At 40.4% G+C, this 13,447-nt stretch overlaps 2 protein-coding genes across 6 annotated transcripts in view; one reads left to right on the top strand and one right to left on the bottom strand.

The window, feature by feature from the left end:
• LOC135099760 (diuretic hormone receptor-like) overlaps positions 1–13,447 on the bottom strand; it is a 251,589-nt gene that overhangs the window by 88,773 nt on the left and 149,369 nt on the right. The window lies entirely within an intron of this gene.
• LOC135099759 (KRAB-A domain-containing protein 2-like) lies at positions 6,136–8,135 on the top strand. Of its 2 annotated transcripts, XM_064002266.1 has the most exons (2): positions 6,511–6,650; positions 6,758–8,129. In XM_064002266.1, the coding sequence occupies exon 2, from the start codon at positions 6,909–6,911 to the stop codon at positions 7,968–7,970; it is 1,062 nt and encodes a 353-aa protein (XP_063858336.1). In that variant the 5' UTR covers positions 6,511–6,650; positions 6,758–6,908; the 3' UTR covers positions 7,971–8,129. The 2 variants fall into 2 exon arrangements, with proteins under 2 accessions (XP_063858335.1, XP_063858336.1); XM_064002265.1 differs by having other exon boundaries at positions 6,136–8,135.

Here is a 13,447-nt window from a genome sequence, read left to right as displayed (position 1 = left end):
ACTGGCCAGACTTCACCGGAAAAACACTAATTTGACGTTGTCCTCCAAGGAAATAACAGCTTTTGACAGAGTAAAGGAGATACTCTCAACTGCTGTTGCTTTGGCCCATCCTGTTCCCGGCATCAGGGACCTGCACTTGGTGACGGATGGCTCTCAGTATGCAATTAGTGCCACTCTCCACAAGATGATGGATGGAAAACCTATTTCCATGGGTTTATTTAACAAGAAACTTCAGCAATCTCAACAGAAGTACTCAACGCTTGACCGAAAACTACTTGCTGCTTATGAGGCAGTTTTGCATTTTAAGCATCTGCTTAGTACCTGTCATGTTACACTGCTCACTGATCACAAACCAATCCAGTCAGCCTATAAGAGCAGCAGTTCCCCTAAATCTGACAGACAACAATGACACTTATCACTTATATCGGAGTATGTGACTTATGTACAATATGCCTAAGGTAAAAACAACACCATAACCAACTGCTTGTCAAGACCAGCAAATACTGGTCTTGACCTTCAAGCAATGGCTGAGCTACAAGTAAATGATCAAGACTTGCAAGAACTTTAACAAATATTCATACCATACAAGATCAACAGAAACCTGCATCTTTGGTGTGACTAGTCTACTCCCTACACACAGCCTTATGTACCTAGATCTCTTCGGCTACCCATATTCAAGAGTCTGCACAACCTTGCTCATCCCGGGGGGATGAAAACATTTTTTATCTTAATCAAGTCTCGCCTCTTTTGGCCAGGGAGATTACACAGTTTGTAAACGAATGTAACGAGTGTCAGCAGTCCAAGATTCACCGGCACACCAAGAATGGTACATCACATTTTCACTTTCCATCAGCTTGTCTGCAAATTGATATCAATGGGTCATTGCCCCCTTGCAAAGAACAACAGGAACACTACTTTAGCCCTTACAGATACGTACTGACCTGCATCGATTGAGCGGCCTCGTGGATGGAAGCCACTCTAGTGAACATCAATGCAACTTCCATTGCTTTTGGCTTCTTCAGTTGTTGGATCTCGAGATTTGGCGTGCATGTCATTTGGTGGCATGTCATTACAGACAGAGGTTCTCAATTTGAGTGTGAGCTCTTCCATGAATTGGCATCGTTAGTTGAATTCCATCGCTTATGTACAATGACCAATGTCATGGAAAGGATGCACCACAGGCTGAAGACTGCCATCTTTGCATGCAAGCAATGGTTAATAGCTCTACTTATTGACATTCATGCAGCACTTAATGAACCTGGATTTCCATATGCATGGCTCTGACAGGTACAGAAATGCTGTTACCACTGATGATGATTCAGGAAGGAACAGAACATGAAGTATTATCATCTGGTGCCATTAAGCAAAATCCACCAAGAATTATTCAAGCTCGACTTGTCTGAGATGTCAGCAGGGCATCATCGCCACACCCACAAACAGTATCTCCCTAAAGACTGGACATGCACCCATGTGTGGCTCCGTATTGACAGGGTACGCCGCCCACTGGAAGCACCCTATGCAGGTCCATACAAAGTTTTAGCACTTCATCCGAAACATTTTGTTATTGAACTGAAGAATGACGTTCTGTCTCCATTGACCGCTTAGAATCTGCAATACTGACAACTGAGCTTCCTCCCGAGGAGGGCACAGAACAGAAAGAAGCATTGCCAGCATTGGATACAACGTCTCTTGCGCTTCCTAAGTCTCGTGGTCCTGATATTACTTTGCGCACTGGTAGAGTAATGTGTTTTAGAAAAGACAATGACTACTACTAGTATTAATTCCTTTATCTAGACGGGGAGTTGTAAATATCAGGCATATGTAATAATATTAGGTTTCTTTTCTTACATGTATCAATTTAGGTGTGTTTCATTATCATTACGATTTTGTTTAAGGAATTGATAGTTGGGTGGCCATGTCATTTATGTATTTAGAGAATTTATAGTTTGGTGGTTCCGTCATCCATATAGTGGTGAGCGCAAGTTGACACATTATATTATTTACTTTTTGGCACTGTATGTGGCTAGGATAGCTATGAAGTATTATCTGTTGATTATTATGAAATTATGGTCATGTATCTCAGTGGCTCAGATGTACGTGGCATCACCCACATAACATACGTTATGCTGTCCTGTCCATACATATACAGTATGTTAGTTATTATTGGCAGACTCCTTGAACATAGTGTGAGGAATTAAAGGAAACTTGGGTTATAATGTATAAATTTCACAGGTGTCAATCTGGGGACAATTTAAGGCTGGGTGCTTCAAGTGTTAGAGGTCACTGCCGAAGACAGAGAGACTGTTAACTGCTGGAGAGGTGGGAGTTTTCCCCCGTGCAGAGTGTACCGGAGGCAGGGAGCAGGCTGCTCCTTTGGTGGAACCGGACACGGCATGTAGTAGTTCACTCAATGGACCATCCCTGGCGTTAGCTGATAATACAGCTGCCAGCGTACCTGAGGAGGATTCTGTCTCTCAGGGAAATGTTGCCCCATTTCTTGCCAAGGCAGGAGAGGGCGGTGAGGAATTAGAGGGTCGGCCAGAGTTTGACGTGATTAACGATGTCCTAAATAGCCGGTGGGGAAAGGAAGAAGGAGAAAAGATGATCCGTTTTATTGCGCCATCCAAATTAAAGGAGGCACGGGTGCAGTAAGCACGTGGAGGCCCGGTGGTTAGCTGTTTTGGAATCAGGAAGATTCTGGAGCAATCGCGGCGGTTTTGGTGGCCTGTTATGGCCACTGTCGTTTTGTGTTGCCGCGTTGATTAGGTGAGCAAGCCTGATCGCTTCCTGTCTGGGGTGTGGCAGTTTCACCCCGAGTAAGGGTGTGTGTGTAGCTTCCTGTAGAAGGGCAGCTGTCAGCTCGTTATGGCGACTCCTGTGTCAGGAAAGGGGCGGCGAGATTGCAGTAGTCATTGTACCTAACAGTCAGAGACGAGCTTGTCCGTGTTACACCAAAAAAGTACAATTTTGTGTGAGTAAGAGGAGGCAGGAGACCTCTCTTGTGTTTGCCTAGAAAGTGACACATTTAGTTTGTTTATTTTGTGGGTATGACATGGAGGCTCCAAGGAGCCAGAAGCGAGCAAGCCTGAGCAGAGATGCGGGTAATGATGACCCGGCGGAGGAAGCAATGTATCCTCCAGTGATATGTATTGAAAGGACCATGGTCGTGCTTTGTGGCCTAGAAGTGGGTTTCATTCAGCCAGGAAGTGAGTTACCTTGCGGTGCCATGCTGAAACACGATGATGCTACCGCATTTGGTGGGTGTTGATTTTGAGGAGGACTCCGGGTCGTTCTTGTTAAGTGACTCTTATGCTGGTATAGCTGTGAGAAGAAGCCAAAGAAGGAGTTGGGCATGCAGGAGAGAGAGGAGAGGTGAGAATAGGCTGAGTAACAAATAGTGAAGGTAGATGCACGAGGAAACGAAGGAGAAAGAAAAGAAAAGAGAAGAATCACAGGAGAAGCTGGAGCAGCAGTAGTTGCTGGAAAAAGAGACATGACTAAGACACCCTGTAGAAGGAAGTCATCACCCCAACGTCGCAGTGAAGGCCATAGGTCCTGTGAGAGAGACAGACGGAAGAAGGAGGAGAAAAAACCTCACAGATTGTGTTGCAGAAGTGAGGCCAGGAAGCAGCCTTGTTGTTGTTACAGTAGCCCCATAACATTTGTGTGCCCATAAGTAGGCTGTGAGTTGCCCTAGTGATGTTGAATTATGTTGAAACATGAACTGTATAATCATTTGTCTCGGGCGGGAATTTGATTTGTTGTGTATGTCCCTAAAATTCCGTAAGTCTATATAACTTCATTTTTTTTTTTTTCCTTCAGGGTGGGGCATGTTACGCAGAGCGCCCTATTTGATAGCAGAGAGATGTGGTGATTCCACACTACATTGTATATTGTATTGTCAAGGAAGAAGAAAGAAGAAAAAAATAAGAAAGAAGACAAAATAAGAAAACATGAGAAGATAGAATAAATAATAAGAAGAAATGGAGAAGATGAATGAAGCAGGGAGAAAAACAAACGGTCATATTACCCGGAAAAGAGAAAGTAATTAGTTATTGATATCGAGAGCCGAGAAAAAAAAAAAAAAAAAATGGACACAGGACCCACGCAATCCACAACAGGAAGACAGCCATGTAACCCGGGTAGGCAGCCTGGGTCAAAAAGGGATTAAAGGTAATGATGTAGGGGATTGAAAATGATTGAAAAAGAAAGTAAAAGTTGGTCAGGAGGCGTGAGGAGGAGTGAGGTACCAGGAAGGACAGGGCAGTCTACAGAAAATACCTACGCTCATTTACGCTCCTCCTCCAAACTGCCCTTATCCTCTCACTGGCGTCTGTATCAAGAACCACGCCTGTGGGCGGATCGTATGCGTCAATGGACGATGTGAGTGGTAGATAAGTAAAATGTAATGAGAATAAAGATGATTTTTTGAGAGAAATAGGCAGTCCCAAACGATTGTATACTATAGCGTGTAACAGTGGAATAATTCAGTAGCAGAGAGTAGCAGACAGAGAACCAGAGGTTCCAGAGTGCCTGGCCAGAGATGAGTCGAGAAGGACGGAATAACTTTAAAAGTAAGTCGAGCTTGAAAGAGTAATGCAGTCAGTATATTAATTAACTTAATATTATTAAAGGAGTAAGATGTTTAATTGATGTTTTATGTTTGTTATGATAGGTTTGTATGGTGTACGAAGATTTACCTAATTATGGAATGTTTATGGTAACTGATGTGATTTGATATCATGTGATGTGATGTGATATATCATGTGTATTTTCTAACTGAACATTAATTGCGCCTATTGAATATTTGTTGTGTTTATGCCTTTGATATTTTCTGTGTTTTGTACGATGATTGCGTTGATCACTTAAAATGTTGAAGAGATATAAAGTGATAACTAATAACTTTGAATAATTTGAAGATGAATGCGAGTGAGAAATTTTAACTTGTAAGAAATGTAAATAATAGTAGCTTTTAATTAAAATATGAAAGTGTTTGTGAGTTTTCCAATAGCCTTTATATACCAAACCCATGCAACATCTCGGTCCGCGACAGAAACAAGGGAGTGGGAAGCGTCTCAAGCCGTCTGGCCCCCGTCCCTCTCCCTTTCCCTACCCTCCCCTCTCACGTGACCAATCCACCCAGAGCCTCTCTTTGAGCGTGGCGTCGCTTGGGTGCTTAGTAGCAGCCTGATACTAAAACAGAGGACGTAGCCACTCCTGTGGGAGAGTGTGTTTGGGGCATAAGGCGATTAGTGCTTGGGGAAATATTAGTCTTGCATCTCTCTGTGTATATTATGGTGGAAGCCCATACATGTGGCTTATCCGTGTCTACACGTGTAATTTGTCCTTGGCTGAGAGCTGTCTCACACCAAGGGCAGCTGTGTGTGTGTGTGTGTGTGTGTGTGTGTATATATATATATATATATATATATATATATATATATATATATATATATATATATATATATATATATATATATATATATATATATATATATATATATATATATATATATATATATATATATATATATATATATATATATATATATATATATATATATATATATATATATATATATATATATATATATATATATATATGTACATATATATATATATATATATATATATATATATATATATATATATATATATATATATATATATATATATATATATATATATATATATGTCACGCATAATGTGGATAATTGCCTAATGTGAACATTAGGCAGTGAAATTGCCTAATCTTCATATTAGGCAATTTGTTTGCACGATGTTGACAATAGGCAACTTACTTGCTTAATGTCCACTTTAGGCATGATTTTCAAATTAGGCAAGGGTATTTTGCCTAATGTGAATTGAATGACAAACCAGTGTCTACAGTTTTGTTCGAATGTTGTTCGAAACTTTGGGTCTGTTACCGAGTTGTTGTGAGCAAAGATGTTGTTCGAAGCTTTGGGTTTGTTATAACCGAGTTGTTGTGAGCAGGTGCGTGCAAATTCTTTCAAACGAGAAGCATAGTGAGTGGCGCTAAAACGCGAAGTAAAGTGGCGCTAAAACGCGAAGTAAAGTGAGTGTGATGCTAAATCTTTCTAAACTTATGGATTTCTGATTACTGTGTGGGTTCGCTGATGTTTTTTTCTCTATATTTTCTTTGTAAATTACTAAACTTTTCTATCTATTACAGTTTATGCACTATGGATCAAGCTGCTTTTGAACTTCAGCTGCGTCAAACGCTGCAAGGCAAGGCTGAAAATGCTGTCATCCAGCCCGCTCTCCAGCGTGATCAGTGGTTGCAGGATTTGTTAAGAATCAATTCTTCTGGAGCCCAGTCTACATTTGACTATAACCTCAAGAAACGCTATGAAGTTCTGCGTGTTGGCAATGCTGACCGACTTATTCGCAAAAGAAAAGATACCAGTGAACATGAATTTAAGTTTGTTGCATGTGTAGAAGAAGTGTTTGGTATTATTAAAACAGCTCATGAAGCTATTGGCCATGGAGGTGGCAAGAAAACAATTGCAGAAGTGAGAAAGAAATGGTCAAACATCACACAAGAAGTATGCTACCTCTACATTTCATTCTGTGAGCACTGTCATCAAAAGAAAGCCAGAAAAACTCCAAAGGGTTTGGTAGTAAAACCGGTACGCAGTCATGATATCCATTCTAGATGCCAGATAGATCTTATAAATTTTCAAACATTACCTGATGGAAACTTTAAGTACATCATGACATATGTAAATCATTTCAGCAAATTTTGTGTGTTGCGTCCACTGACATCAAAAAGAGCAGAGGAAGTCGCAGCGAACCTTCTAGATATATTTCTGACATTTGGAGCACCTGCTATTTTACATTCCGACAACGGACGGGAGTTTGTGAATGCCATCATCACCGAGCTTTCAATGCTATGGCCAGAGCTGAAGCTGGTGACTGGACGCCCACGTCATCCTCAAAGCCAAGGAGCTGTTGAACGTCTAAACGGTGTGATCCAGGACAAACTAACCATTTGGATGAGGGAAAATAACAGCAAAAAGTGGTCAGTAGGTCTTAAGTTTGTTCAGTGGCAAGTTAATATCAGTCAGCATGAAACAACTGGCCACAGTCCTTTTAAAGTTACATTTGGACTAGATCCGCAAGTTGGATTAGCATCATCTATCGTGCCAAGTACAGCTTTTTGTAATATATTCACCGAGGAAGATCTCGAGTCATTTCTGGAAGCAGAGACTGAGGCAGAAGCAGAGACAGGTGCAGAGGCAGAAGCAGCAACAGGGGCAGAGGCAGAAGAAGAAGCACAGACAGGGGCAGAGACAGAAGCAGAAGCAGAGACACGGGCAGGGAGGTCAGAGGCAGAAGCAGAGACAGGTGCAGAAGCAGAAGCAGCAACAGAGTTAGAGGCAGAAGAAGAAGCACAGACAGGGGCAGAGGCAGAAGCAGAGACAGGTGCAGAGGCAGAGGCAGGGGAAGAGGCAGAAGCAGAGACACGGGCAGAGACAGTAGCTACGAATTTCCAAAAGATCCGTGTTGCAGCTAATATAGGACAATCAAAGGCAGCAGCACGGATGACAAGACGCGGCAAAAACCTGCTTAAGCCATTGTCCATTGGTCAGTGTGCTACGCTGAGGGTTCCAGATGTCGATCGTGGTCCAACAGATCCAAAAAATCTGTTAGTAGTCATCCTTAAGGAAGAAGAAGGACTATACACTGTAGGTTGTCGGGAGGGAATTATTAGAACAAAATTTACACCAGCTGACCTAAGTGGGATCAAACAGACCCTTATAAAGTCTGAAGAGGTTCCTGATATCTGCCTATCGATGAGAACAGCAACAGCAAGAGCCACTGGTGGGCAAGGTTATACAAAGTGTCAATGTACTACTCAATGTACATCAGGAAGGTGCAGCTGCCTAAGAAAAGAAATTAAATGCAACTCGCGCTGTCACCCAGGCAGATCATGCAAAAATTTGTGATTGGACTCAACTGAACCCTGAGATCGATTGACCTATTTTACTTATACTAATATTGCATTAATTAATTATGTTTTCCTTATTCACATTGGGCAAAATTGAGCTGCATAATTTGAACAATAGGCATTTTTTGCCTAATGTTAACAATTTGTAAACTTTACGCAACCTACTTGCTTGATGTACACATTAGGCAATTTTCTGCCTAATGTTCACATTAGGCAATTGTCCACATTATGCGTAACATATATATATATATATATATATATATATATATATATATATATATATATATATATATATATATATATATATATATATATATATATATATATATATATATATATATATATATATATATATGCTTGTTTAACCAGGCAGAATATTTTCTTGCAGGCATACAAGATTGAGAATGAAGGCTGTACCACATTCTCCTTTATTTTCTTTTGTACGATTTCTATTTGTTATACTGTTTTGCGATGTTCATCAGATAGTTGATGTATAAGTTGGATAAAAGGTAGCAATGTTTCGGAACCATTTTCAGGCCGAATCTGACGGCATTGTGTGTGTGTGTGTGTGTGTGTGTGTGTTATAGTAGTATAGAGAGAAGGGGGGCGTTGGAAGAAGGGGATGTATAGTGTGAAGAGAAAAAGAGCGAAGTGAAAGGAAAGGAGGAGATTAAAAGTTGGTGGGCAGTCCACCTTGCTTTATTATTGATGCTACTCAGCTCAGCTCACCATGCCGTTATTTAGGTTTGTAGCAAACCTAGATAAATATTGGCTGCTCCAGTTCTCCGCAGTTTTTTTTTTTTTTTTTTTTTTTTTAAGAATGATTATGTGGAGGGATTTTGTGTCTCTTACTGCACCTAAACAGTGGCTCTCTATCTTTAATCATGTAAGTATATTTATTTATGTTTATTATTAATTTTATATTTCAGGAGCCGTCGATGGGGCGAGAGGAGCCTCTCGCCTCGTCCGTCATCAGGCCTAGCACCTCCCAAACAGGGAGGTGCTAGGGCCTGACAGGGCCTAACTTCATGTCGGGGAACTGTAATGAGCCATCTGACAGAACGATCTTAGGACCAGGAATGGTGCCGCACTGCGCCCCGTTTTACCCGATATCGGCCACCGATCCTTCCTCTGCTGTTACTTCTAGGTAAGTTGGGTGAGTATTGTTTTGTACTTTGGATTTGTTTGTTTTATATTGTTGTTGTTTCTCTTTTAGTAGTATTGAGGTCTCTATATTTGTGTGACTGATGAAAGGCTGCTCGGAAAATTTCTGTAATATTTATGAATGTGCTCTCGTTGTTCTATGATTTTGTTGTATGTATGGTGATTCATGTCTTCAAGTGTTTGCAAGATATTTGTTGTTTGTTCGTGAAGGAATACGTTTAAAGGTTTGATTTTAATGTGTGTATGGATTTCTTCTGTGGCCATTATAAATCGGTATCTTTTTTGAAAAAAAAAAAAAACATTTGTCTCCTGAGTGATTGGTAATATTAACTTCTTGGCAAGGTGTACCTTTATTTTTTTCAGGAAGATCTGCTAATTTGTATGATTTAGATAGGGCTGCTATTGTTTTTTCTTTTTTGTTTTGTTTTGTATGTATAGTTTATAGCCTGTGTTGGTAAGAATTACGCCAAGACCTTTACCCTCCTTTTGAAATTAAATTTCTTCATTGTCAATTTTGATGGGGGTGATGAATGTAGCGGATAGGTGAATAGGAGTGAATTTGTTTGTTTGTTTGGATTTTCCAGTGTTTTTTTCAAAATTGATGATAATGGAGATTTCTTTTTCTGTGATTTTGTTTAGCATCAGTCTTGATTTTCCGGGATACCCTGTAATTTGTGTGATATCGTTTACAGACGAAATATTTTGATATCGAAATATGTGATATCGTTTCCAGTCGAGGTTTTTATTCCTTTCTATGTAGGAGGGCTATCGTTTGTATAAATAGTGAAAATAGATGATGCGAGAATGCTGCCTTGTGGTACTCGATTGAATAACAAAGTAATTATTCATTTTATTTATCATCAGTCTTGATTCTCCGGGATACCGTGTAATTTATGTGATATCGTTTGCAGTCGAGGTTTTTATTCCTTTCTATGTAGGAGGGCTATCGTTTGTATAAATAGTGAAAACAGTTGGTGCGAGAATGCTGCCTTGTGGTACTCGACTGAAGAACAAAGTGTGGACCGATCCTTATGTGTGCTTTTCTGTCGTCCAAGTAGTCACAAAAAAATTTTTCTATGGCTGTTGGAAGATTTCATTGTAGTATTTTATATCTTAATCCTAGATGCCACACCATGGCACTTGTTGTCTCTGAGCACTATCTGGCAGAGGCCACTGTTATCTTTGTTTTATGGTATTTGTTCTGTTAATATTGCAAGTGCTTGTTGTGCCTCTCTCCTCGAGAGAGGCACAACATTGTTTTTTTTTTTTTTTCTAGAAATTTTCAAGGAACCTCCATGAGTGATATGGGTCTACAGTTGCAGGGGTGATGTGGAGACTTTCCAGGTTTTGGGATCAGTTTAAGTGTAATTACCTTCCAGGCATCGGGAATGTACCCTGATGACAGTGTGGCACCAAAAATATTGGTAAGGAAATAAAATGCTGAGATGGGAAAGTTTATTAATATATTTCTATTAATTCCACTTTTTCCAGGACAGGTTCTTCTTGATCGTTTTATGTTAGATCTTACGTCTTCCAATGTGATTGCTTGATCCATGTAGGTAAGGTCTGCATTATGGAATGGCGTGATTCGGTGTATGTTTTGGCTTAGGAAGGTTATGACGTTGTCATGGAAGTCATCAGTATTTTCATCCTCCTCATTCTCCTTTTTAATGGTGAAAATTTGTTTACAGACTTCCTTATGAACTTCTTTATCTTTATTAGAGTATTTTTTTGGTGTTCTTTTTATCGTAAATATAGTGGGGTTCGGGGATTGTTTGGCCAAGTAAATTCCTTATTTTTGCCAGTATGTGTTTGCTGTCTCCCTCATGATTTTACCTCAACTTTGATTAGCTTCTTTATGTAGTTTTTCTACTAACAAGTGATGTAATGCTTTACAAATACGATAATGATCATAGGTCCATCCTGTTATATAAAAGAATTGACGGATGGTGTTGAAAACTGTAAAGATTACTTTAGTGTTATGGCTAAAGGAATGAGTGGGTTAAGGTCGGAGATATGTTAAAGGGATGAATTTCTTTACTGCGGTGTTTATAGTAGAATACCAATGAGTAATGGTATTATCAATTTCTTCCCGATTAGCTTGTTGGAGTTCTTGCAGGTTGAGATGGTGGTCAATATACTGTTTGAAAGAGTTCCAGTCGGCTTTCGAGAAATTAGGTTTGCGAAATGTGGGGATGAGAATGGGCGATGATGACAAAGTGAGGATTATGGGAAGATGACCACTGACAGTGAGGGGACCTTAGGAGATGTTAATGTTATGGTGTGTTCTGTAGTTGGATAATATTATGTTGGGGTTTGTTCCTCTTGGGAAATGAGGTGCTATGTGTTGTAAGGTTCTGTTGTGAATTAGGCTGTTTAGTGTTTATGGTCTGACCATTTTGAATTGAGCTTTTAGGCGTTGTCCTTTCCGGGGTTTCCCGGCCTGCGACGCTGCCAAACCTTGTACTGGGCAATTATCAGATTAGAGCCTATGTGTTGCTGATAACCTCGCTCCCCACACACCACCTCTCTCTCTCTCTCTCTCTCTCTCTCTCTCTCTCTCTCTCTCTCTCTCTCTCTCTCTCTCTCTCTCTCTCTCTCTCCTTTGCATATACATTCTACATTCCATGCAAATTTATTTCTATCAAAAGTTTATACTTCCCTATGAATCATTAGAATTTGAGAAAAAATTCGCCTGTCAGTTGATCAGGCTTCCTCTCTCTCTCTCTCTCTCTCTCTCTCTCTCTCTCTCTCTCTCTCTCTCTCTCTCTCTCTCTCTCTCTCTCTCTTTCTCTATCTATCTATCCATCTTTCCATTGTGAATTTCGTTTAAATGTGATAGGTTTCCTTTTAGATATAATATTTCCCTTAAACTATGATGTTATATTTTTATTCTTTACCCACAACTTTTTCCACACCACTATCAAGGTAAAAATCAAGGCACGTTGGGGGCTTTCGCTGTTCGGGCAACAGCTTTTGAGGGGTCAAGTATGGATCCCTAATTAGCCTTTTCTTCCAAAAATACTTATTTACTGAATAAATAAGCTCCTTTTCTTGGCTGTGGTGACAAGAGCAAGCGGGAGAGGTAGCTTCCATCCTGGCTGATGGCGCTAGAGGGAGTGACCATGGATTAACACGGCCACTTTGACTATGTGACCTCACTCGGTCATCCATGGAGACGTGACAACACCTGGAGAAAACGTTGCCAAGTATTGTGGTGTTTGCAAAAAGCAATGCAAGTAGTATAAAAAAATATATATTACACTAACTTGCCATTTTTAGTGTATCACAGTGTATATATGCTACGACACCATATATTTTTGAGGTAGGAAGTACCTGAGATGAGGTGTGTCTTGGTATAAGTGTGCCAGTGCAGCAGGCCAGGGAATCCCCAGAAAGGTCAACGCCTAAACGCTCAGCTCAAAATAGTCAGACCATAGTCAGTCACAGTCGGTAGCTTGGCCGAGAGAGAGAGACGTATCGTGGTAGGCACCATTTTCCAAGGAGACTGGGTGGGATACAGCTAAAAAGGCCAGTTGCTTTAAGGGGTATTTGAGTAACTTACTGCAGTACACCACTGCTTATTTATATATGGTGTTAGGTGTCTCCATCGGTCTGCCATTGAGTGCATTTCCTTGCAAGGCACTTTGTTTATATTATGATGACTTGTTTCCTTGTGAGTCGAGTACATGGTGACAGTGAGCGGTCAGGGACCCTATTGTTTGTTTTGTGGGCCATTTATTTGCACATATTATGTTTGTTAGATGCTACTGCAATGCATGGCTCCGTTATAGAGTCCGCGTGTAAAGAATCATTGTACACTATTGTGCAGTAATCTACCCTTCTTCCCCAGGCTGTGTTGTTCCAGAAAGGAGACAGAGCTTGTCATCTGAGAAGTTTATTATGATATTGCACAGCAAAGGGAGATGAGTGTTCCACAGAAATGGGTGGACATGAAGTGTTCAGTAGAACGCTATAATCTTTATATGCGTTTGTCATTTGTTGTGATTGTCCCTCCCTAGAATATGGCTATTGATTCTTTCACAGCTGATGGAGTGGTTTGGGCAGTTGTTCTTGTAATATTCCCTTGCCTGTGGGTGGATAAAACAGGCTGGTGACCTCACTTGTGTAACCTGGTTTTGTGAAGATCTGTGTAAAGGGTGCAAGAGTCAAAAGAGAACCCTGTAACCCATATTTTGCACTGCACCAAATCATGTAGGTGATGACTTGGGGGAAGCTAACCCAGTTTAAGGTAGCTGTAAGAGAGGCAGGAATTTGGAGTCATAACAATATATATATATATATATATAT

Source organism: Scylla paramamosain, chromosome 4, assembly GCF_035594125.1.
Source record: "Scylla paramamosain isolate STU-SP2022 chromosome 4, ASM3559412v1, whole genome shotgun sequence".
NCBI lineage: Eukaryota > Metazoa > Arthropoda > Malacostraca > Decapoda > Portunidae > Scylla > Scylla paramamosain.
The sequence above is the reverse complement of the archived record's forward strand: the minus strand, read 5'-3'. Positions and strand labels throughout refer to the sequence as shown.

Coding starts and splice junctions, on each gene's coding strand:
- LOC135099759 (XM_064002265.1), top strand. CDS start 6,138: ATGTTTTTTTCTCTATATTTTCTTTGTAAATTACTAAACTTTTCTATC.